Raw genomic sequence first — 26,046 nt, 5'->3', positions numbered from 1 at the left:
AGTACTGTAGTAATATTTATTGGAACAGTTGGTATTAGTAAATAACAGCATGCGGAGAAATGTAAAAGAAGTTTAATATTGTTAATGTAAATACACATTAGAATTTGAATCTGGCTCATAATCGAAAAACCCATAATGAATAGCAATATATGCCTGTCTATATTTTTATATATCCATATATTCTTTAGAGCAAGTACTATGCCATGCTAAGAATTCAGAGACCACGTTATTACGTAATCGCGTTCTGACGTAAGGAATCACGGAATCATTCAGTTCTTTTAAAAAAGAACTGTTCAAAAGAATCGATTCGGAGAAATGACTCAGTCTTCCCTTGCTTCTTTTCTCAACGCTGGCAAGAACTGACCAAATCTTTGAATTTAAAACATTTAAATATTTCCCTTTTTATTGTACAAATGTCTCCGACACGATTGAACTCGTCCTGAGATTTTAAATGCGACTCAATAGAGGATTCGCCTTCCTGAGCCCCCATGCACTGCTTTTTTTCTTCTTCTTCTTCTTCTTCTTCTCCTTCTTCTTCTTTTTATTGCTTAATGTACCGTACATAGCAAGACAGGGAACAACCAACAATGTAAGACACTTCCATTGAGACAAACACAGAGTTTGCATTAAAGAAGAAGAAGAAGAAGAAGAAGAAGAAAAAATAAAAAATAAATAAATAAATAAACACAAGGAGCAAGGATGAAAACAAAGATGTAGTCGATGAAGACATTATAACGAAAAAAGATATTAAAGTAATACATATTTTGACAAAGAGAAGCATAACTTTTCAGATTTTCTATTATGTTTTTTGAAGCATTTGAAGCTCTGAAACATTTTAGCAAATTCACATAAAGATATATTGAAGGAGGGCTTACATTTTTTCCATTTACAAGTATGGATATGATATTTACCCATCAATAAAACAAAATTTACAACATCAGAGAAGGATGAATTTAAATCACACTTAAAAAAAGAGGACATCTTGTTGGGTTATAGGAGGAATTGTCTCCATTTTTAATGACAACCAATGATTTCCCCATGCACTGCTTGTCTCATAGAAAACTTATGAGTGAGCATCGCTGCAGCCCAATAGGAATCCTATGGTGTGCACATGACACGCAGGCTGGGAAAGTAAAAAAAAAACACAAAAAAAACATCGAACATTGTTAGATTCTGTACTGGTTCATGAATTAACATTTATAGGGAGAGAAGGAAAGGGTTTTAACTACATGATGCCAATATGAAGCCTAATTCTCATCCTAACCATTAAACGAGATTTAACCTTAAATTATTTGGTGACATAATAAACATCAATGTCTAATAATTAAAACGTTATATTATGTAATGTTAAATCAATAGTATTTTATAATAAGTCTCTATATAGAAACATCTTTATTGTCTTTTCCTGTTTTCGGTTCTCATCCTTTGAGTTTGAACCCATTTAAGTGCCTAGTTGCCCCATCATAAAAATAATGTTACATGTGTTCGTAACTTCCATGTTCAAGGCCCTGGGCTTCAAAGGTCACTGAACCCAGAAGGTGCGGATGACCTCTGGGCTAGTAAATTGGGCTTGAAAAGTGAATACATATGAGAGGTTAGGATCACTGTTAAAAGCAATTCACTTTAACTGTTGAGTTAATTAAATGCATGCCTCTCAGAAAGATGAGTCAAAATATAGCTCTAGTTCTGTTTGCGATTTAGTAAGATAAAGAGCTTTATTATAAAGACATTCCATCTTCACTTAAGATCTATGCCCTGATAATCCTAATGGGAACCACGATGGTTACTAAACAGATAGGACTGTAAATGTAGGATGTAGTCTTTTCTAAAAGAAAATGTTGTTGATTTATCACAAGAGGTCGCTTTAAAACACTAAAGCTATTAGCAACATGTTGCAGATCAGCACACATAACAAAACTTCTGAGTCAATACTACCACAACTGGATTTTATTTCTTTTAGCTCTTTAGTCTCTGAAATACATGTTTACTTCCAATTTTGTATTATAACTATTCAAGATCATAATTACATACAGTATAGCAATTTTCTTTTACAACGGGTGTTTACAAAAACAGAAAAACATGTCTGGAAAAATTGAAGCACGTAAGTTTGTGCTTCAGTCTGACCAGTTAAAATCTATTCTGTGCCATACATAATATAATAATTCAATTTACATTGGTAATAACATTATCATCAGTTTCATAGTAGTCATTCAGGAAATTAAAAAAACACCATCCAAACGAAGGTTATTTACAAAGTGGAACAGGGTGACAGTCCTCTTTTACATTTGAGAAGTACTAAGATCTACTTTAGAGCATTGTTCAGTTTCTATGTACAGACATTAAATCGCATCCTTCCTTATCACCGTGTCCAGTGCTTCTCTAAAGAGAAACTAAATGTCACTGCCTAAATTCAGCAGCAGTGTCCAAAGAAACAGCCTTATCATGGCGCAAAACAACAACTACAAAAGTTGTGTGCATTTCATCTGAGACACAAGATGGCATAAATTACATTTGAATAAAAGTCAAAGCAATGACTCCAAACAGAATCAAGAGTTAAGTTCAGTGTGTATGTGTGTGTGTAAACGAGAGGGTTCTGATGGATTATTTCCATTAACAAAAAGTGCAAAAGTAGATAACAACTGGATTGTTACTAATATCACTAATGCTGTTTGAGCAGGTATGTGTTTGCTTTGGGCTATTGTAAGCCACAAACGTGTCTCTTTATTTGAAAAGTCTATTTATTTGTTTATTTGAAAGTTAAAACAGATATTACCGTCATATTGTCCAGCATTGTTTTAAAGGTCTAGGACAGAGAATACACAAAACACAGACAAGTGCGAGTACATGGAGAAAAAAAAAAAAACATACTGAAATTTCATATAGATTGTACACATTGCAGGTATGTTTTAGAAACATGTACATACAAAGTAACGTATCAGAGTTTAATATATTATTTGGCATCACCTGTATGGCAATTAATTATTTGTGTCAGAATGTTACATTTGTACAGCACTCCATTGTGTACATGATTACATGCATACAGCAAAACAAAACCTGGATTTATGGAATGGGCTTGATTCTTTAGTACATAGTATCAAGACACAGAGCCGAAACATCCGACTCCTCCGCTCACACCGGTAGAAGTACAGTTACACAAACACACCCCTAAGAAAGGCAGTAAAGGCACATCTCCTATTATCTGTGGAGAAGTGCAACTTAATTAGAAAAATAACTAAAAAAAAAAACACAGGTGAGAAAACCGTTGTTAAGTTCACAGTAGCCTGCTGGGCACCAGGGGCATGTTCATCAAGTATGGCGAGTCCTGATCTTGAGGTCCATCTATAAGTTTACAAGTTCGTGAGCCACAAACTGTTTCAAGCGCTCTAGGTACTGTCCATACAGCTCTACGTCATTGTGTCCCGCACCCTCTACCCACAGCGGCTCCACGGGCCGCTGGCAGCGCTCGTACAGGGCCAGTCCATGGGAAAAATCAATCACCTCGTCCTCCGTACCATGGATCACCAGCACCGGAGAGGTGACTTTAGAGATTTTATCAATGCTGAGGGAAAAAAAATAAATAAATACAAAAACACATGAATAGAGTGTTCTTTAGTACAATGTTGTTTAAATCATTATGTGATTTGTAAAGTAATTTCTACATGAGACAAAGAGTAACGAAAAAAATAATAATTTTGAGGTATGAAAGTGCTTTTTTCGATGTCCAGTATTTTTCTTCGGCTAACAAAACAACAACAACAACTTAAATGCACATTGTTTGTCTTTTTAAAAGACAAGTATCTATCTGAAATTTGTTCCGGACTTACCGGCTGGTCAATACACAATGGTAAAAATATTTTAGCTCATTTCAAATAATTATAACATTATTTCATAGTACTAATTGCACATATCTGCTTTTTATAATGCACTGTAGATTTACAGCAGTCTGAAAAAAAAAAAAGATAAAACAGACAGTTTGAGGCTTTTCAGATTATGCTTACCAAGGCTTAATTGTTTTAGACCGAACATACAGTAAAATAACAATACTCAAACTATTATTTAAATAATAATATTTTGCTATTTTAGTATATTTTAAAATGTAATTGATTCCTATGATGGCATAGTAGAATTTTCAACAACCCTTTAAGAAACATTTCTTAGTACTATCAAAAGATAAATGAAATTTAGATGAAATGAAATGAAATAAATGAAATCTAATATTTAGATTTGAAAAGATAAATGGTTTTTTTTAACAATATAAAAGTCTTTATTGTTGCATTTGATTTTATCACTTTTTGGTGCATATTGTTGAATAAAAGTATTTATTTTATAGTAGTGCATGTATAAAATAAACCTACACTGAACTACTTGTTGGAAAATATTTGTCACTAGAGGGCACACAATAACAACAATATCTATGGGGCAGAAAACAGATGAACCAACCAGGCGCCTTCTCCACAACATGGCTGCTCAAAGCAAAACATGTAAACGAACAGTATGTGTCTAATTGGTATGAGGTACTACACAAATTAGGGAAAAATGTGATTGTGGTTAACATGAGAAAAAAGGAAAAGCAGGCAAGTTTAAAGTTTAAAAAAAAAAGAGAGAGAGACTCACTTGGGGAATGCATCGAAGCAGTACGTCTTCTTGGTGTCAGGAAAAGCCACCCGCATGCCTGAGGTCAAAGGGGAGTGGAGGATGACGGCAGCGCTCTCGTACCGAGAGGCCAGATCCACCGAAGGGACCGTACCGATGCTCTGGCCATAAATGATCACATTCTCTGGCCTGATCCCGTACCTAGAACACCACATTCAAATGATGAGTTCATACACACCTACACTCTCTGCTGATGCTGCGATCAGAACACAATTATCATGAATCAAAGGTACAGGTGGTTTAGCCTACTTTCAGAACCAGACAAACTGGGAAGTGGCCTTGGTGTTTGGTGGTTAACGTGAATGACAATCTTTTGAAACACTGTTCATATACATTACGTACCCTTAACTGACATGCCCAACTTAAGTGATATTGCTTTTACAAAAAGGCATAGGTGTGAGCCAAAATTTAAGAGCTGATACTAGAACGGAGAGTGATTAATCAAACCTTTCCTGCGAGTCAAGCTGCTCGCAGTCTCAATGGTCTCGATTTCATTACATTTCATCAAGTGATTGCTTAAAGGGGAAGTTCACATTAAAGAAAAAGGAAAAAAGAAAATTCTCTTATGTATTTTTAGACAATACAGATAGAAAAATTCTAGTTGGATTTTCTGTAGAAAATTTTCACATGATGTCTAATAATTTCATTTTAAAACCAATTATGCTACAAGTGAATTATTTTATAAATAAAAATTATAATAATATAAATATAATAAAAATAATAATTTGGAAAAAAAAAGTATATATATATATATATATATATACACACACACATTTGTACATGAAGAAAATATAAATAAATAAAATTTTAAATAAACAAATAAATGCAATTTTTTTATTTTTATAAAATATGCATTCATAGTATGGTGAGCAGACATCAGAAGCATTTTAGTTCGCATAACAGTGATGACCTGATTACTGTCTGTATTAAAAAGCAATAAGCTCAGTTGCTTTCAAGGAATCCAGTAAGATGCAAGAACTAAGTTTCTCAGTTTCATTTCTCTTGTACAGTGATGCTAGCAGGAACATTTGTACTTAAATCAGCAAATCCTAGGGGGCGCTGTGTATGCATTCTATGCCTTATTTAAAGCGCATGATCACTTATTCAGCTGACTGCACTAAAAGTAGGACATATACCGATAATCCTATAGCAACGCATTATACAAACATGAAATGACTTGTACTGCACATTGTGCAATTACACAGCACTGTAATGCGCTAAGAATATTGCTTTCAGCTGGCTAGCGCACACTTGACTGCTGTCTTGGTGGCAAACAGAAGGTCACCGAACAGGCTTGAAGTTGAAACTGAAAATTGGAACTGTGTGATCAAAACCAATATAAATATTTACATCTGAGCACAAGCGGACCTCACATGTAACATTAGAAATTACAGTTCATCCACATACAGTGAGCCATTGAGACCAATACAGTCATCAATTTTATCCTCAGGGATGGGAAAAAATAAAATCACATGATTCTACATTACTCCATGAGGTCATGTGAGAGAAGGTGGAATGTGTTCTGGAGAACGGCAGAATGGATGTTCAATGATAGGAGAAAGAAGGAGCTGTGACAGCCTGACATTGTTATTTTTTAATGAACAAGTCAAATTTAAGAACAGCTGTTGGCATTGGCAGTTAATAGTGATCCAGCCTGTCAAGTTTAAATAAAATTAATAAAAATATATTTACTAATTGTGTTCTATAGCACTATTTTTAAGCCTTCTGAAGCCATAAAACAAATTGTGTGAGGAAAAGACCAAAATTCAACCTGCTCTGGAATTCTGCACACGGGTTAGACATGAGCTTTGGAAGAGCGTTAGACTATCAGAGAACAATGCCTTAGGATGCATTTACAGTTGGCAGGTTTGGTTTGATTAAAATGAACTCTGGTGCGATTGCTCTGTTAGTGTGGTTCATTTGAATAAACGTTAACACTGCCATCCAAACCTTGGTTAGACAGAATGTTCAAGCATACCTGGTTCTTCCCATCACAGGAGCTACATTCAGTTCAGGTGAATTTAGCCTGCTTAGGCAAGTTGGCAAACCTTATCCTAGTGCTGGGCGGTTTGACCAAAAATCTGTATCAGTTTTTTTTTTTAGGATTCTAGCAGTTTAACGGTTTATCCCTGACTGTGCCTTTATATTAATCATAATGCATGAAACAATGACAGAAGCACTGCATTTTAATCACGATCCAAACAAACATGCTACAAATAGCATGAGCAATTTTTGATGTAAATTAGATTGTAATGTAGATTTTAATTTTAAAATTTATAGCTAAAACAGATTGGTTTAAACTTATGTATGCCATTAAAAAAAAAAAAAAAATCATACCGTTTGCTCAAATAAAACCGGTTCACCATTTAAACCAGTTTAACTTCCCTTATGCCTTTTGTTTTGCATCTTTAGATTTGGTGTTAAAAATGATTGCATGAATGCTAAGTGAAGCAGAACTAAATGTATCATTTACCTTTTTAGTTCGGTACATTTGATACATTTACTACAAGTGTACACACACCTTTTAATTTGGACTGTTCCTCACACAAACCTATTGTATGACTTCAGAAGATGCTTTTATAGTAGTATTGTTTTTTACTCTTTCTTTTCAGGGCTTGTCAGGCATGGTAATTACAAACTGTTGAGTCAGTAATGATCGAATTTTAAAAGACCTAACTTTTCCTTTAAAGTACATCTTCAGGGATCAAAAAGGGTCACGTGCTTTCAGATTCAGCAGAACTCTGATGGTCTGTGGAATGACTTTTCATTCAGTCAGTGTTAGAAAGGGTTGGTAGGGCCTCATCAAAGACCTAACGAATAGTTTCTCCCATCACAACTTATTTTAATTTCAAGCTGCCACTTCAATATGTAGGCTATAAAGATAAGAAAATCAAATCAACACTATTTATCTCCATGGCAACAAATCATAAAATGACTATTGCGCTGATAAAAAATAACATGTACCAGATCACCTTTAACACGTAAATAACACAGCTGGCTGACAGCAACTCTAAAGTGATACAAAACCTGCGGTGTGACACCATCAGGAAGTTATTTTTCACTTCCTGGGTAGACAATGTTGCAATGACTGCAATCGGGCCTGTCCTTCCAGGGCTCACTGGGAATCAGTTGCTAGGCAACCAATCAATATTTGACTTGGAGAACTGGCTGCTGGCACCTCCCCCCTCACCTCTCAGAGGGAGCTGTGCTCCGTGAAAGGCTGACAGCGAATTCTCGCAGGCTTCTTGAATGAGCTGCTCTCAGCCCAAAAACACTCACAAGCACAATGGTCATTATGTCACTTCAGGAGGAAGGGGGGCACAGGGGTCTCATTCAGTACAGCTGCTACTGCTGGCTTCCGTGGCCTTTCCTTTATGACATCAAAGTCATCGTTTTTGGAGGAGGAAGACAAAAGCCATTTCCTTTGCTTCTTCCTTCAACCGGACTTTTGGATGTGGAAGATAATACACGTCACCACCGTTTTGCGGTTTTGAAGACAAAACCAGATGGTTCTGTTTGGTAGAAGTTTACATATACTACCAAGTCTGGTTGCAAATACCTATATGGAAATGCACACAAACTAGCTTACTGCAATGGCTAGCTGTGATAACAGATGGTCGTATCCGGACCAACTCCTTGGATATGAACCTGGCCCAAGGCAAGTCATTCAGGCGGCGCCAAAACATTGCACTGGAGTTCCCCGTGCCATCCGCTTTTTTTGTAAATGCAGATCTGTGCGTGTGTGCGTGTGCGTCAGCCCCACCTGATGTTTCAACACTGACTCACCTGGCTGAGCAGACAGAAAGGTGTGGCTGTGCTACACTAACATAACACAGTACAAACCATCCTGATCTTAATAAGTGTGAGTTGGCTTGGGTTTACAATGTGTTGGTACCATATTGGTTATCAGCCAATAGAGTCATTTCTCTAAAACGTAATGGTATTGAATATTTAATTGTTTTTACTTATTTATTTAGTTGTTGTTTTTTTTACTTCATAAACTTTAAATCAAAATTTCATATACCTCATCTTCCAGTGAAACGACAAGACTTCTTTCTGAAGACGTATTCCAGACATCTCCAATCATTAGCTCCTCCACAATTTACTGCAAGTTTGCGTGCAATGCCCACATTTCAAAATCCATTCAACAACTGATGGATAGAACCACGTCCTACGGTGGCCCAGTGGTGCACAACACAACGAAATCGCCACAACATAACGCATAGGACTAATTCCGTTGTGTTATGCTAATTTCACTGTGTTGCATCTTGTTTCCATTGTGTTGTGCTAATTTTGTGTTTTGACTTGTTTCCATTGTGTTGAGCTAATTTCATTGTGTTGTGGCTTGTTTCCGTTGTGTTGCAACTTGTTTCTGTTGTGTTGAGCTAATTTTATTGTGTTGCGGCTTGTTTCAGTTGTGTTGAACTAATTTAGTTGTGTTGCGGCTTGTTTCCGTTGTGTTGAACTAATTTAGTTGTGTTGCGGCTTGTTTCCATTGTGTTGAGCTAATTTTGTTGGGTTGCGGTTTGTTTCCGTTATGTTGTGACTCGTTTCTGTTGTGTTGAGCTAATTTTATTGTGTTGCGGCTTGTTTATTGTGGCTTGTTTCCATTGTGTTGTGCTAATTTTGTTGTGTTGTGGCTTGTTCCCATTGTGTTGTGTAATGTTGTTGTGTTGTGGCTTGTTTCCGTTGTGTTGAGCTAATTTCATTGTGTTGCGGCTTGTTTCCGTTGTGTTGAGCTAATTTCGTTGTGTTGAGCTAATTTCGTTGTGTTGCGACTTGTTTCCGTTGTGTTGAGCTAATTTCGTTGTGTTGCGGCTTGTTTCCATTGTGTTGAGCTAATTTCATTGTGTTGCGGCTTGTTTCCGTTGTGTTGAGCTAATTTCGTTTTGTTGCGACTTGTATTCCATTGTGTTGAGCTAATTTCGTTTTGTTGCGACTTGTATTCCATTGTGTTGAGCTAATTTCGTTTTGTTGCGACTTGTATTCCATTGTGTTGAGCTAATTTCGTTTTGTTGCGACTTGTATTCCATTGTGTTGAGCTAATTTCGTTTTGTTGCGACTTGTATTCCATTGTGTTGAGCTAATTTCGTTTTGTTGCGACTTGTATTCCATTGTGTTGAGCTAATTTCGTTTTGTTGCGACTTGTATTCCATTGTGTTGAGCTAATTTCGTTTTGTTGCGACTTGTATTCCATTGTGTTGAGCTAATTTCGTTTTGTTGCGACTTGTATTCCATTGTGTTGAGCTAATTTCGTTTTGTTGCGACTTGTATTCCATTGTGTTGAGCTAATTTCGTTTTGTTGCGACTTGTATTCCATTGTGTTGAGCTAATTTCGTTTTGTTGCGACTTGTATTCCATTGTGTTGAGCTAATTTCGTTTTGTTGCGACTTGTATTCCATTGTGTTGAGCTAATTTCGTTTTGTTGCGACTTGTATTCCATTGTGTTGAGCTAATTTCATTGTGTTGCGGCTTGTTTCCGTTGTGTTGAGCTAATTTTATTGTGTTGTGGCTTGTTTCTGTTGTGTTGAGCTAATTTGTGTTGAGCTAATTTCATTGTGTTGCGGCTTGTTTCCGTTGTGTTGAGCTAATTTTATTGTTGCGGCTTGTTTCAGTTGTGTTGAACTAATTTTATTGTGTTGTGGCTTGTTTCCGTTGTGTTGAGCTAATTTTATTGTTGCGGCTTGTTTCAGTTGTGTTGAGCTAATTTCGTTGTGTTGCGACTTGTTTCCATTGTGTTGAGCTAATTTCGTTATGTTGCGGCTTGTTTCTGTTGTGTTGAACTAATTTCATTGTGCTGTGGAGATTTTGTTGTGTTGTACACTACTGGGCCACCGTAACATCCCCTCTGATATTTTTTCCTTTTTCAATAATCAGATACATGTAAATGTACATCACAATATGAAAGAAAAGATCTGTGTTTCGACCTTTAAAACACGTTGGAATGAGATACTATGCTAACTGAACACTTATACTTGTTTGTTTATCTTCATCAGTCAGAACGCTATGCTAAAAATTATTAACCAGGTCAAGGGGCAAAAATGATAGATTAGATTAAAATAATACTAATAAGAAGAACAATATTCACTAAGTCTCAGTCAAATATTTTTTATATAATGTCCTCTAAGTTGTAACTGATCATTGTGACAACTAATTTTCTGTAATGTACAGTAGGGATGGATGCCCAATCCGGTTCCAATATCCACCTACAGGAAGAGTTCAGTTTCAGCCCTTCTCCAACACACCTGTGTGTAATTATTAAGTCCTCCTGAAGATCTGAACAGCTGGCTGAGGTGTGTTTGATCAGGGTTGGAGCTAAACTTTGCAGTAAGGTAGATCTCCAGGACTGGGCACACCTGCTGTACAGTCTACGAGTTTCTTCTCACATAAAAATCAAATATTTAATGTTAATTTATTTATAAAGTAGCTGTGTAATAGGCAGAATAAACATACAGTCAGCCGTACATCATCATAAATGTCACAGGCAGCGCGATCAGGTCTTGAAGTAAACGGACATGGGACAATCAAAACTGATCATTCTACTCGACGTAAGAGCAAAAGAAGAGAAAGACCAAAAAAGCTGATTTTGTCACTCAGTATGGTCTCATAAGCACTCTCGTCTATTGAGATCAGATGGAGTATTTCCAAGGCAAATATATTCAACAGACATCTAAAGGCAGGTGCTCTTTATGTGTGCTCTTATAGTGACGTTTATTCCACCAAACCCTGAAGAGCAGATGAAAACCCAAAGCCCTCACACAAATCAAACAGAAATGTGTGCTTGTAAAAATGCTATACTGCAGCAAAACTTTAAGTTCACAGCATTCATTTTACTTTTTTTTTTTTTTTTTTATAACTCCTCTCACACAACTGCTGAGTATCAATTAAGAGGTTTGGAGACATGGTATCATATTTGACTGTTAAGATATTTCATAGGTTAGCTATAAAAGCACATTTTTTCATTTTTCTCCCTCTAATCTGGATTCTCAAGATCCTGCAATCTTCTATTTGAGCATAATTTAATAAGAAAAAGCAGGCAATGCTGGCCATCTCTGACAGAATGAGATTAAAATGCCAATTATCCTCCAGAAATGGTGGGGAAAGCACTGCATACAATGGCTGACTATCAAGCTTTTTCTTGAAAAGGACAAAGAACGTGTTTCTATGAATAAAGAAAAAAAATCCCAGCAGGAGACACAGAAGATTTGGACGGACTGGCCTACTTACTCCTACTCCTCTCTCAAAACACGCTGAACACCTTACACAAACATATACAGAAGCACACAAAGGATTAGAAGTGAAAACAGTAAAAGTTAAATTCTTCAGAGTGGCAGTCAAACTGGTTTATCTACAAGTTAATCTGAATGTGTGCTTGAGTGGGATGATCCAGCTTGATATGGCAATGCGTGGGAACATTAAAAGTGACCAGAAAAACAGCGTGGGACTGCTTCATGAGGTACAACCCAACCCTCTGGGATATGACTTGTCAAACAGCGTGGACTGTGTTCAAGAGCATCAGCTGTGCTTTCTGACACTACATGCATGCATGCACACATATACGTGTGCAGCAGCAGCACAGGCACGTGGCTGATTCACAAACGTACCCAAACCATTAATGTGGTTACAAGCACAAAGCTTCTTTGTAGGTTTTTCTCTCTCTTTCATGAACGAGGACGCTGCAACATCTTGCTACATCGAAGTGCACACGATTAACGGAACTAAGTTCTCATGACCAGCAACCACAAAATACACGCATACATAGAAAGGCAGATAAGAATTTGGGAAACATGATAAAGTGAATGGCCTTGAGATAGGCTCTCTATGTCCACAGTGTCAAATACCCAGCTGCCACTGGGAAAAAAACAAAACATTTCAGTCCGAGTACGTGTGCTTCTGTTAACTATGAGGAAATTAAACTTTCCTTTGCTGCACACTTCAGAAATCTAAACACAACCGCAGTCTGAATCAAAACATGACTCTTGACTTCCTGAGAGGCACAATTTTCATCGTAAGCATTTAAAAGATGCACAGGACATTTGGATGGGGGATGGGGTCTAAGAGGTAGAGGCAATATTAAATATATCCCCCAAGCCCTTGGGATTCACAAGGACAAAGACACAACAGATACCAGAGACCATACAAAACGTACTTCTGAAAACATTTGAGGCCTGGTCCGAAAACCAAACCGAAACACTGACTAGACCAGAAGCATACTAATCTATTTCACAGATCCATACAAAAATGGATGGGCAATATATGGGATGTGGAAAACGATACATTTTCAAAACCGACTAGTTGGTGATTTGCCGTATATTTCAGATAGTTTTAGGTTCACTTAACATGTTTCAAAGTGCAATTTACACAAAATATTTTCTTGCGCTTAAAAAGATGCAGACCTGAGTAAGGAAAAGAACACAGGATCTCGAGAAGCGTTTTTAAAAGTCAACCTTCATTGAAAAGTCGTAGCCGTTGAAAAAGGCTACGACTATTGCTATGCGATGGCGCCACAGACGGCAGCCTCAGTGTTTGGCTCTCCAGTGTTTGTACTGTTTTTGTTAGTTTTTCCTGTTTTTTGTTTCTCAAACACGATCAGTTTTACCAGGGATGAGCTGCTGAACATTCGGCAGTACACACCACACAATCTTCTACCGGATTTCGTTTATTCGGACGTTTTGCTGAACGTTGTAGTTGGCGGAGCTGCGGCGCTGATCAAGCGCTTCAGGACGCGCAGATTGGGGAACAGAGCCGGCGTGCTCGTGAAGCTCAGGAAGCACGGATTCAGAACGGCGCTGCCTAGCATCCATCTGGCGAATCTCCACTCTCTACCCAACAAAACGGACGAACTTCTGCTCTCCCAGACAAATAAGGATTTTTCACACTCTGCTGCTCTGTTTCACGGAAACCTGGCTGAATGAGGCCATTTCGGACAGCGCGCTACATCTGCCCGGCTTTCAGCCGTTTAGAGCAGACCACGACGCAGAATCAAAGGGGAAATCGCGCGGCAGCGGGACATGTTTTTACATCAACAAAAGGTGGTGTACAGATGTTACAGCGTTAAAGAAGATGTGCTGTTCCGATCTAGAAGCGCTTTTCATTAACTGTAAGCCATTCTATTCGGCGCGGGAGTTTTGCTCGTTCATTCTCGTCAGTGTTGACATTCCTCCGCAAGCGCACGTGAGCTCAGCTTTACAGAAACTAGCTGATCAGATCACAGAGACAGAACAACAACACCCGGACTCTGTTTTAATCATTCTCGGGGACTTTAATAAAGCAAATCTTTCCCGTGAACTGCCAAAATACAGACAGCATGTTTTTTGAAGCAGCCACCAACGATCTGGACGAGCTCACGGAATCTGTAACATCATATATCAGTTTCTGTGAAGACGTGTATCCCTACCAGGACTCATTTAACATTCAATAATGATAAGCCATGGTTTACAGCAAAACTTCGTCATCTTTGTCGGGCCAAAGAGGACGCCTACAAAAGGGGGGACAGAGTCTTGTACAATCAGGCCAGAAACACACTGAATAAGGAGATTAGAGTGGCCAAGAGGAACTATGCTAAAAAGCTAGAACACCAGTTTTATGCCAATGACCCTGCATCAGTGTGGACAGGCCTGAAAGACATCACCAACTACAAGACAATATCCCCCAGCACTGAGGCCAATCAACAACTTGCTGAAGACATGAATGAGTTTTACTGTAGATTTGAAACTCCCAGTCTAACACCCCACACCCGCTCTGAACATCTCTCCACACAACCATCAACACCTCCTGCAACCCCCCTCTCCCCCACTCCTACGTTTCAGATCAGTGAAAAAGGGCTCAGAAAATCACTCTGGATCCATCACATCCAAGCCATCTCCTTTTTGAACTTTTGCCATCTGGTCGGCGTTACAGAGCACCGAATACCAGGACAGCCAGGCACAAGAACAGTTTCTTTCCCCAGGCAATCTACCTCATGAACAGTTAATGTTCTCCAATTGTGCAATTAAAGTATGTGCAATAACCTTATAATTATTTATCACCCTAAATCCTAGTGCATCCCTACAACTTTATTTTATTTTATTCTATTCCTATTCCATCTATAGCACACCTGTACATACAATTTATTCTTTTTTTGTGGTTTATATTTATGCATGTGTATTTTATTCACATCTTATTTTTATTATCTGTGTGTTGTTGTTGTCTCCGTGTACTGGAAGCTTGTGACACTATAACAAATTCCTTGTATGTGCAAACATACTTGGCAATAAAGCTCTTTCTGATTATGATTCTGAAAAGCAGCGAGACTTCAAGATGTCCATGAAGGGCATTTTTACATAGACAAACAACTAAAAAAACATACAGTGGAATATAAAAGTGTGTTCTGTGAGAACTAACCCCTAAGGAGCACATTCTTGAGTTCAAACACAGCTAGACGGTATGCAACGGAACAGAACACAGAGTGTCAAAATAAGTTTTTAAAAGCTAAACTATATTTAACTTAAAACAGCGTCTTAAAAACAATATGCTTAAAAAAATGCGAGACAAGTGCTTTAAGAAATGGTTATCTTTACCGCACAACTGTCTAGCAGCAAAAAAAGCACCGAGTTAAAAATATAAAAACGATAAGAACTAAACATACTGAGTTATTCAGCAAGGATGCATTAAACTGATCATGAGTGACAGTAAAAAACAATTTTTATGTAACAAGTAGGGGTGTGAGTGACAATAATAAACAATAAGTTAATTAAGAGACTTACGTTTTAGACACCATATTGCTTTTTTTGCTCTATTTCGCCAACAAAAATCATTCCGAATGTTTTGTGTCTCTGAGCAACATGACGGTGTTTCGTTCTTGAATGAATCAAATGTTTAAATGATTCGGGTGTTGATTTAATTTGCTTGGTAACAGCCCAAATGTCTTATTATTCTAATTCCCTGATTAAATGTAAGAATTTGACTTAAAAGATAATGGACATTTCTAGAAAAAATGGCTTTATAAACGTAAAAATGCCCATAAAATGTAAAAATCTGTTTAAACTTATTGGAAAATATTAATTTCTATCAGTATGAACTGACCCACCACATAGAATATGAAGAATATTAAAAACATTATGAGTCAGCTGTCTTCGGCAGTCCTTAAGGTACCAGCACAATAACACACTCAGCAAAATATCGTCTAATTATCGTCATCGATAAAATCCCAGAAAATATCGAGATATTATTATTTATTATTTTCTAGTAACAAGAAAAATTCAACTTCAAATAATTGGTGTTCTTAACTTTCTATTCATCCTGAAAAAAGTATCATGGTTTCCATAAAAACCAGCAAAAGTGTTTTTAACGTTGATAATAAGAAAAGTTTCTTGAGCACTAACTAAGCATATCAGAATTTCTGAAGGATCATATGATACTGAAGACTGGAGTAATTGCTGCTGAAAATTCAGCAGGAAAAAAAACATTTTGAAATATATTAAATTAGAACACATTTATTTTGAATTGTAAAAATATATATTTTTTAAAAATCTAAATACTGAACGGTCACTCTTAGGAAGTGTGGACAGAGGCCAATGTTACTTTAGACAGAGGGAAAATGTAATGCACTAACTCACCTTGTTCGTAGTGCGTGCCATGCAGCGTCCACATCAGCATACAAATTCTTCTCCGAAGGCTTCCCTGAGCTTGCCCCATAACCCGAGTAGTCGTAGGAGAACACGTTACAGTTGATGCGGGAGCCAAGGCCGATGTAGAAGCTACTCATCTGACCCAAGTCCACAGCGTTACCGTGGGAAAACAACAAGGTGTAGCGAGCGTTTGGAGAACATCGCACAAACATACAAGCAATTCGGTTCCCTCTAGATGTCCGGGTCATGAAGCACTCAATGGCGTCCTTCTCCCGGGCAGAGTACTGCCAATCCGCACGCTCGGAGAGGTGTAGGGTCCAGCAGCTGCCGCTTTCATCACACATCAGGGTGTAAGTGGGCTCCGGTGGAAGGAAGGCCAGCTTGGAAGTTATTCTGCTCGGGCACGGCGGACAGCAGAAAAGGCAACATAGCTCACGCAAAGACAGGTGATTCATCCTTCACTTGAGAAGAAGAACACAGCAGATGGGAAAATGAGTGGGGTGTAAACACAAAGTGCAATACAAACAAAACAGATGCGTCTTAAAGGGACAGTTCAAAAATGTAAATTCTGCCAATTACTCACCCTTACATCATTTCAAACCTGTATGACTTTATTCTAAGGAACACAAAAGATGATATTTTGAAAAATGTCAGTGTTTTTTGTTCATACAATTCAAGTCAGTGGGGTCCTGTGTTGTTTTGAACCTCTTTGATTTTCAATGTTTGGACTAACAACTAAAGCATAAAACGTGTTCCACAGAATTATGAATATCATACAGCTTGATGACAAAGGAGTAAATGAAAATTCATTTCCATTTTTGGGCAAACTACATTTTTAAAGGTGAAGCATCAAGAGTGTAATCTGCATAGTCAGGGGAGATAGGAGAAAGAACTTAAACTTAACTAAACTAAATTACACATATCACCTTTATCGTCTTAATAAGCACACACACCATATATGCAAAGTATTTACCCAAAGAAGACTATAATAGTTTAGTTAAAAATGGGTAAACACGCAGACCTATTAGTTATTCTCCACTGAACTAGACAGTAACATCTAGTGGTCCAATACAATGGTTAAGTAATATGTCCTTGAATTGTTTATGCCCTTTATTTTTTTAAATAACTCAATTTTAAATGTGCATTTTGTTAGGATACAAAATACAATCGAAACAGCATCTAGGGTGAAACTAAACAGATTTCATTAAAAATTTTCAATATTCACTCCAGTTCTGCAGCGCAGGCAATAGTTTCTATCTTAGTGCTAATTTGATGTCATTAATAATGACTCTCAGACTTCACCCTTAGGATAGGCTTGACGTGTGTGCTATCATTGATCAGATCACTTTATCTCTGAGTCATGGCAGCTTAAATCACCCTCATTTTTTGGTTTCTGAGAAGACGACTTAAAAATATCCAGTGTTTCACAAATCCGGAAAACGTATCAGTAATCCACATCACTGCTTCCAAATTATCCCCAAAATTTGTCTGGAAAACACTTCACCTTATATGAACTCCAAGTAGGTGACATCACATTAGTGTTGTACCAAAAGAACCATTTAATAATTTTTTCAACTAGTAGAGTGAAAAAAACAATGTGAATATGACCCAGATCTGACCCATGATAATCAAATCCCCACACTCAGTTTTATTAAAGGGCTTTTTTAAAGATAATTATTTTGTGTATTTGGTGTAACAGAAATATTTCCACATAGTGAGGTAGATATGTGGGGGCATGTTAGAACGAGCCGTTTTAGGGGGGCGTGGCAGAGTCTTAACTTTGATAAAGAATATCTCTTTGGTTTTGAGACTTTAGTCTTTGCAACTTCAGGGATCTTATCTATGCACAATCAGCTTGTAACACTCCAAAGAGAAAGGAAAACTTGAAATCGCATCATATGACCCCTTTAAGCAGGAAACCATCTTGTTGTTTGGGTGTTTTGGACTTCATCACACTGAAGGGAAAGCAAAAGCTAAAGAGCATCCTCACAATATTACATATCACACACGACATCCAAAATGATTGGCTGAGGATAATATTTTTTCTATTAAAGATCAGAATGGGGGAAATCAAAAAGAAATTGTTATTTCACTCACTAGAAGGTTCTTTTTTTAAAGATTATTTCTCCCTAAAGTATTAAACAAACACTTGGTCCACATAAATATTCAAATAAATATTAGAGACTTGTTTATTATAATAGATGTAGCTATAGAACATTTAAGTATTTGACAGCATGATCTACATCGTTATTGAGGTATCAGAGAACGACATTCACCTCAATTGAATCAAGAGTGTTTGCTAACTGAAATAAGTTTAGTTAACATTTTAATTAGCTTAATTGAAAAGGCTGACGCGAGCTATTTGATTAGCATGGTCAGCTAATTAAAACCTTACTCTAACTTACCTGTAAGATGCTGGAGGCGTTGGTGAAGGCAGAAACGCTTTGATCTGGTGAAGTCACTGTATTAGATGAGTCAAATATGAAATTGCCTTTAACCGATCACTCAGTCCACTTACAGATCAAGAGTCCCTCAAAAGCTGCCTCTGGTCCGTCCGATCTTGTCAACGTGGTCAGTGTCTCATGATCCAACGAGATCAAAGACTGGCGGTGTTAATATAAGCGTGACGTTATTAAATGGACCATAATTTCTAATCTAATCCGTCCGGTACAGGTGATCTCATCTCACACCAACTCGTGCCCAAAGCTGGCTTTCTTCTGATTTTCTTCTTCTTCTTCTTTTGGTTTTATGGCGGGTTGCGAACCAACTTCCTTCTGATTTTCTTGCGGAATGCCGGATATCAACGTCACGATGAACGCTCTAATGACCAATCAGATTAAAAGGATAGATCTGCTCGACCAATCACACGCGTCTTCGCTGCACACGGACGGTGTCGAAAACACAATAACATGTCGATTAATGATTTTACCGTCGTTGATTGTAAACATAGATAATTATACATTTGTTGAGCTACCAAAAATTAAGCATTTTAACGTTATCTGTGTTTTCTGAAGTTGAACTGAAAAGCATTAGCCAATTGCTATTTACTTCGCTATTTTCGCATTGCCTCAACAGCCACTTTAACGTGTGAAGCCACGCGGTTTAAAAAAAAAGGTAAATACTCAAAGATGTATAAGTGGTAGAAATAGAAAAGAAGAGGTTATAATAACTAGGATGAGACTTGGACACTCGGGATTGAACGCTTCACTGTTCATAACTGGAATACATGGTCTATATGTGGGAATTATGGGGAGAAAGAAACAGTGGCGCATGTAATATATAATTGTACAAGATATGATGAAGAAAGAAATGAATTAATATCATATTTAAACAAAAAAAAGTTAAGGTAAACAAGGATTTTGAATATTTATTAGGATATGATTTTAATAGAGATAGAGTAGGATACAGGATATTAATCAAATGCATAAATACTACTGGGTTAAGTGAAAGGATTTAAATATAGAATGCGGATGCTCTATTCTATTCTGGATCTTTAGGAGACCACGGATTTAGTCTGGAGGAGCTGAACACGCAGCGCCAGGTGGATCCTGGGGAGAAGGAATGGGATGGAGCATCGAATAATTATTTAAGTAGGAATATTTGTGTGTATGCACGTGTAAGGATAGGAAAAGCAAAAACAAGGAAGAAATTGATTATAAATAAACCATGACTGCATAACAGCAAAAGTAGGAGGCGATATGCCCACAGGATGCAACGCGCCTAAAAAACGGAAGAAGAAGAAGCCACGGCCCACGTGGTTTCTTATTTAGGTGTTTTAAATAGTCACTGTGTATATATTACGTATATTTTAGCGTTAAAATGAGTTCTCAAACAGGAAATGTTTCCCGATCGCGAGGCCAAAAACACCAGAATGTAACTGCCTTCAAAAATGACAAGTTCGGTGCAAGCGCACAAGTTAAGGTACGCCAAGCGCCTGCTAAAATAAACGGTGTAGAATCAGACTTACATTTTATGTTTATATATCCTTTGCGCTGTTTATTGCTTGTGAATTTGTTTGAATTCTTTCTTTATGATGCTACCAGAAAGCCAAATCAAAGGTTCATGGTGGTCTGTGCCAGCACTGCAAAGATGTGCTAGAGTGGAAAGTCAAGTACAACAAATACAAGCCCCTTACGCAGCCACGAAAATGGTGAGATGAGGGGGGATTTAATGCATAGCAACAGATGAAAGGCAAATAAACTCCACAATGAACCCATATCTGAAATGATGTTTCTGTGCCTTTTCTAGTGTAAAGTGTCTTCAGAAAACAGTGAAGGATGCCTATCATATTATATGCAAGCCATGTGCACTAAAGCTGGAGCTTTGTGCAAAATGTGGGAAGGAAGAGATTGTCATTCCGTAAGTAGATTCAGGCCTCTTCCGACTGAACATGTCAACAAATATGTGCAAATTAGAAACAATGCACTACTTTAATATAAATATATATTTACATAATGAGAGGATGTTGAAAACATGCCCTGAAATATTTAACTGCTATACTGCATCAATTTAAACTGTTTTTTTTTTTTTTATATATATTGTATTTTTTTCCTGTAATGACAAAGCTGAATTTTCAGCAGCCGTTACTTCAGTATGTAGTGTTCAGTGTTGGGCAGTAACGCATTACTTAGTAACGCGTTACTGTAAATGGCTGAAATTAACTATTCGGATATGGATGTAGATGAGTTAAGTAATAAAATAAGTGATGTACTTAGAAATACAGCAGAGGAGGTAATTGGCAAAAACAAATCTAAAAACAGAAGAAAAGCGGTCCCATGGTGGAATGAAAAATGTAGTGAATTAGTTTGTAACAGAAATAAAGCCCTTAGGAAAGCAAGAAAATCGCTAGTGTTCACTGATATTATTAATTATAAAAGAGCTCAGGCAATGGTGAGGAGAGAAATGAGAAGAGCAAAGAAAAATTATTGGAGAGAGTTTTTAAAGGAGTAATATCAGGAGTATCTCCTGATGTTCAAGTTGAAACGATTAAGAAAAATTTAACTGGAGCGACAGTGTTCGACGTGAAACGATTGAAGTGTACTAGAAACAATGAAAAAATTGACAGTCTCTCAGTCATGATTCACTTTGATGAAAATAAGCTACCTAGCAGAGTCTTCTTAGGATTTGTAAGTTATATGGTCAGGCCATATATTCCGCCTCCTCTGAGATGTTATAAGTGCCAAAGGTACGGGCATGTGGCGGCAGTTTGCAGGGGTAAACAGAGATGCGCAAGATGTGGGGGTGAACATGAATATGGTCAATGTGGGCAAGAAATTAGTCCCAAATGCTGTAATTGCGGAGGAGAGCACAGTGCGGGATACGGAGGATGTAAGGTGAGGAAGCAGGCGGCGCAAGTTCAGACGGTCAGAGTCGAGGAAGGGATATCGTATTCTGAAGCGCTAAAGAAAGTTGGAAAGAAGAATGAAGAAGGGAGTAGTAGGGTATCATTACCTGAACAAAAAATGAAAAGCAAACAGGATGAAAAGAAAGAGATATCAAAGATCACAGACAAAGTGTCATTTGTGTCGTTTATGGCAGAAGTTGTCAACTGTTCTGCTCAAACTGATAGCCGGACAGAAAGAATCAAGATAATAATCAAAGCAGCTGAAAAGTATTTGGAGATAAAGGGTATTTCTGTAGACATGATAAATGAAAATCTAAAAGTATATGTAACAAGCTCGCAATCAGGATGTGGTGGCTCTTAATGGTATTTATAATTTTACAGTGGAATGCTAGAAGTCTTATTGCAAATGGTCAAGAATTTAAAGAATATATATCCAAGAAAGAAAGCAGCCCAGATATAATATGTATACAAGAAACTTGGCTTAAGCCACAGTTGAATTTTACATTACAAGGATATACAATAATTCGGAAAGATAGGAAACAAGGGAATGGAGGTGGGGTAGCTACTTTCATTAAACAAGGAATTGGGTTTAGAAATATTGTAAGAGATGTGGAGCAAGAGGTAGTAGTGGTGGAAGTATGGGAAGGGATACAAAGTTATAAAGTAATTAATTTCTACAATCCATGCGAGAAGTTGAGTTTAAATGTGTTGGAAAATATTGGTGGGAATATAGGGAATAAAGTGATTTGGTGTGGTGATTTTAACGCCCATAGCACGTTGTGGGGGAGTAACAAAAATGATTTGAATGGGACGATTGTTGAGGATATGCTTGATTGGGGAAGGTTAGTATGCATTAACGATGGAAGTAATACAAGAATAGATGTTAATCGTGGGCGTGATTCAGCATTAGATTTAACGTTAGTGTCTGATAATTTAGCTGGAAAGTGTGAATGGAATGTAATGAAGCAAAGTACTATAGGAAGTGATCATTTTCCTATTGTTATTAAAATTGGGGTGGACATAACAAAAGTGGAAGTGGTGAGAAATCCAAGATGGAAGTTTAAGACTGCTGAATGGGGGAAGAATTGAGAATTGTGTCAAAATAAAATGGCTGAAATTAACTATTCGGATATGGATGTAGATGAGTTAAAATAAGTGATAAGTGATGTACTTAGAAATACAGCAGAGGAGGTAATTGGCAAAAACAAATCTAAAAACAGAAGAAAAGCGGTCCCATGGTGGAATGAAAAATGTAGTGAATTAGTTTGTAACAGAAATAAAGCCCTTAGGAAAGCAAGAAAATCGCTAGTGTTCACTGATTTTATTAATTATAAAAGAGCTCAGGCAATGGTGAGGAGAGAAATTAGAAGAGCAAAGAAAAATTATTGGAGAGAGTTTTGTAATAAAATTGGGGTAGAAATTGAAATTAATGAACTGTGGGGTATGATCAGGAAAATGGGAGGAATTCAGAGGAATACTAGCATTCCGGTGTTAGTTGACAACAACAATATTGCAGTAACTGATAGTGATGAAGCTGAAATATTAGTGGAGACATTTGTTAAGGTTCATAGCGATGCGAATATATCAGAGGATATGACGAAGTACGGGGAACAGTGTGTGATGGATAATGCTCAGATATTTGTAAAAAAGAATCCAGATGGAGGCACACTAGATTTCAGATTTCACATTGTATGAGATGAAAAGAGCATTGGTGGGGATTAAACGGACGACTTCTGGTAAAGATTATATTTGTTATGAGATGATTAAACATTTATTGGATGTGTCATTAAATATGATATTGGGACTCTTTAATATGGTTTGGGAAACAGGGAAGTTGCCTGATGCGTGGAAGCACGGGGTTGTGGTGCCGATCGCCAAACCAGGAAAAGATCAATCTCAGACAATCAATTATAGACCAATATCTCTGACTTCCAATATTTGCAAACTTATGGAACGAATGGTTATGAATAGATTGTCATATGTTATTGAGAGCAAGAACCTGTTTCCTGCATATCAGAGTGGATTTCGGAAAGGGAGGAATACCATGGATTCAGTTTTATGTTTGGAAAATTTAATTAGGAAGGCTCAAGTTAAGAAGGAATTAGTAGTAGGTATGCTTTTCGATATTGAAAAGGCATATGATATGTTGTGGAAGGAGGGTTTTTTATTGAAATTGGATAGTATGGGAATTAAAGGTAAAATGTATAACTGGATATTGAACTTTTTGTTTGGAAGAACAATACAAGTGAGAGTGGGTTCTGCATACTCTCTGGTTCTTCCAATAGAGAACGTAACTCCTCAAGGTAGTGTAAGTAGTCCTATTCTTTTTAACTTAATGATAAATGAAATTTTTTCTAATATTGACGTTGGTGTGAGCAGGTCATTGTATGCAGATGATGGAGCGTTATGGTTTAGGGGACGTAATGTTTTGTATGTGGAAAAGAAAATGCAAAAAACTGTAAAGGAGGTTGAGGATTGGGCAAGGAAATGGGGTTTCAGATTTTCTGTGGCAAAAACGCAGGTAATATGTTTTTCGAATATGAAAATGAATCCTTCTCTGAATATAAAATTGTATGGGCAACAGCTAGAACAAAGATTTCTAGGAATGTGGATGGACTCAAAATTGAACTTCAGAAAACAGCTCAACGATTTTTTTGACGTCACATCATACTTCAGCTTCTCATCAAACTTTCTGTCCAATCAAATGCTTTCTAGAATCCGAAGCGCCCGCCCCCTACACTAAAATAGACGCTGAAGCCGCGGCTGAAATCGGTCACTTGTCCACAGAATTAGAATTTTCTGTACAGTGAAAACGTAGTGCACTAGTGCACTATATAGGGGACAGGGAACGATTCAAGCAGTGTAAATATGCTTTCCATTGAGGAAAAAAAGAAGTCTGGTTTCGCGCTGTGTCACACTAACCACCGCACCGCACACACACTCTGCTCCGGTCCAGAGACACGATAGCACGGAGCGGATCACATGTGCGAGTCGGCGCAGACCACAAAATGTATCGGAGCTATTTGAATTCTACACAGAATGCTATATTTTATAGCAATATGGATGAGATTGTGGCTGGCATACCCTGTCAAATGCAGCTTTACGGAGCTCAATGGCTCTAGCCCAAGCTGTGGTATAAACGAACGCTATTGGCTATTTTAAAAAGGGGCAGGGCTGCTTGATCTATCCCGCCCTGTCTTCCTGTTTCAGTTAAAATGACGTCAACACATAGAGTAACGCTGCGTGTTTCTAAGCATTTCAGGGGACCTTTAAGATCCAGGAGCGTGTTGCTAAAGAGATAGTAAGTAATGGAAATAGAAGGAAGGAGGTTATCTTATCTAGATTGAGAATAGGACGTGTAGCATTAAATAACAGTTTGCACAACAAACTGAAACATGAAACAGGCAATTGTGATAAATATGGACTACCAGAAACGGTTGAGCATGTTCTTTTAATATGTATAGCGTATGAAAGGGAAAGACATCAGATGTTCCAAGAACTGGAACTGATGGGAATTAATAGTATATCTCTAAAGACACATAACCATTAGGTTATGGAGTAATGCAATCAAGAATGTATGGAGAATTGTTTAAGTATTTCAAAAAGACAATATTAATGGAATGAGTTTGAAGTTTGGAATTTTGTATTTATTTACGTAAAAAAATGTTGGTTTATTTTATTATTTTATTTTGTTAATATTAATTTTATTTTATTTTTTTATAATAGTTGAATAATTCATAGCTGAACCATGTACGTTTTACACTCCAGACCAGTAGGTGGCGGACATGCACCTTTATTTATAATTCATGAACGAAAACATTTTGTAACATGATATTGATGTACCATTTTCATGGTAATGCAATGTTTGATTTTAAAATGGGTTTCAAAGGATGAATTTTGAGATTTAAAGTTTAATTGATATATAATTTCTAAAGTGTGATCGAGAAAGGCAACAAAGGCTTTTGACAAAAGGTCAGAACTCCTGTTATGTAGATTTTTGAGGTGCACTCTTGTCAAAAATGTATCTATTACTTTTCCTACATAATTTAACAAAAACAATGGTAAAATATCCATTTAGGAGTCTTAGACCTTTCCAACGATATATAGTTGATGATTAGATTAGGATTTAATTGTAATATAGTGAAGTAAACTTAGGCGTCCCACAGAGGGGACGGGTGACTGTTAAAGGGTTAATAACACATATTTATGTGCTTGCGGGGGCGTGTATGCTGGGATTTCATAAATTTCATGGAGAAAAAAGTAACGTAAATAGTAATGTTACTAATTACTTTTGAAATAAAGTAATCAGAACAGTAACGTGATTACTTTTAAAAGGAGTAATCAGTAATTTAATTACATTTTCAGAGTAACTTGCCCAACACATATAATACACATTAATGCTGCAATATTTTACATTTATAACCCAGTATACTTGTAGTC

At 37.1% G+C, this 26,046-nt stretch overlaps 2 protein-coding genes across 7 annotated transcripts in view; one reads left to right on the top strand and one right to left on the bottom strand.

The window, feature by feature from the left end:
* Positions 1 to 1,932: 1,932 nt before the first annotated feature.
* On the bottom strand, positions 1,933 to 19,048 carry LOC107673404 (protein ABHD17B-like). 6 transcript variants are annotated; one of them, XM_016466981.1, is made up of 5 exons: positions 18,781 to 19,048; positions 18,668 to 18,711; positions 16,251 to 16,723; positions 4,615 to 4,794; positions 1,933 to 3,559 (listed from the first exon to the last, which is right to left on the bottom strand). In XM_016466981.1, the coding sequence occupies exons 3-5, from the start codon at positions 16,715 to 16,717 to the stop codon at positions 3,340 to 3,342; spliced, it is 867 nt and encodes a 288-aa protein (XP_016322467.1). In that variant the 5' UTR covers positions 16,718 to 16,723; positions 18,668 to 18,711; positions 18,781 to 19,048; the 3' UTR covers positions 1,933 to 3,339. The 6 variants fall into 6 exon arrangements, with proteins under 6 accessions (XP_016322467.1, XP_016322470.1, XP_016322466.1 ...); XM_016466984.1 differs by having other exon boundaries at positions 16,251 to 16,718; XM_016466980.1 differs by having other exon boundaries at positions 18,668 to 19,048.
* Positions 19,049 to 19,856: 808 nt separating this feature from the next.
* LOC107673354 (uncharacterized protein C9orf85 homolog) overlaps positions 19,857 to 26,046 on the top strand; it is a 7,963-nt gene continuing 1,773 nt past the window's right edge. The window contains exons 1-3 of the mRNA XM_016466903.1: positions 19,857 to 20,183; positions 20,306 to 20,412; positions 20,511 to 20,621. Coding sequence (XP_016322389.1) covers positions 20,082 to 20,183; positions 20,306 to 20,412; positions 20,511 to 20,621 — 320 coding nt within the window. The 5' untranslated portion in view covers positions 19,857 to 20,081. The remainder of the gene's footprint in view (positions 20,184 to 20,305; positions 20,413 to 20,510; positions 20,622 to 26,046) is intronic.

This window comes from Sinocyclocheilus anshuiensis, unplaced genomic scaffold (assembly GCF_001515605.1).
Source record: "Sinocyclocheilus anshuiensis isolate Anshui unplaced genomic scaffold, SAMN03320099.WGS_v1.1 scaffold508, whole genome shotgun sequence".
NCBI classification, from domain to species: domain Eukaryota; kingdom Metazoa; phylum Chordata; class Actinopteri; order Cypriniformes; family Cyprinidae; genus Sinocyclocheilus; species Sinocyclocheilus anshuiensis.
Note: the sequence above shows the minus strand (reverse complement) of the source record. Positions and strands in the feature narration are given on the sequence as shown.

Excerpts from the sequence above, each read along its gene's own strand:
- LOC107673404 (XM_016466980.1), bottom strand. The coding sequence starts at position 16,717 with ATGAATCACCTGTCTTTGCGTGAGCTATGTTGCCTTTTCTGCTGTCCG. Across the intron at positions 4,795-16,250 it reads TGGCACGCACTACGAACAAG|GTACGGGATCAGGCCAGAGA; the intron begins GTGAGTTAGTGC and ends GTGGTGTTCTAG. Across the intron at positions 3,560-4,614 it reads TGCTTCGATGCATTCCCCAA|CATTGATAAAATCTCTAAAG; the intron begins GTGAGTCTCTCT and ends TTTTTCCCTCAG.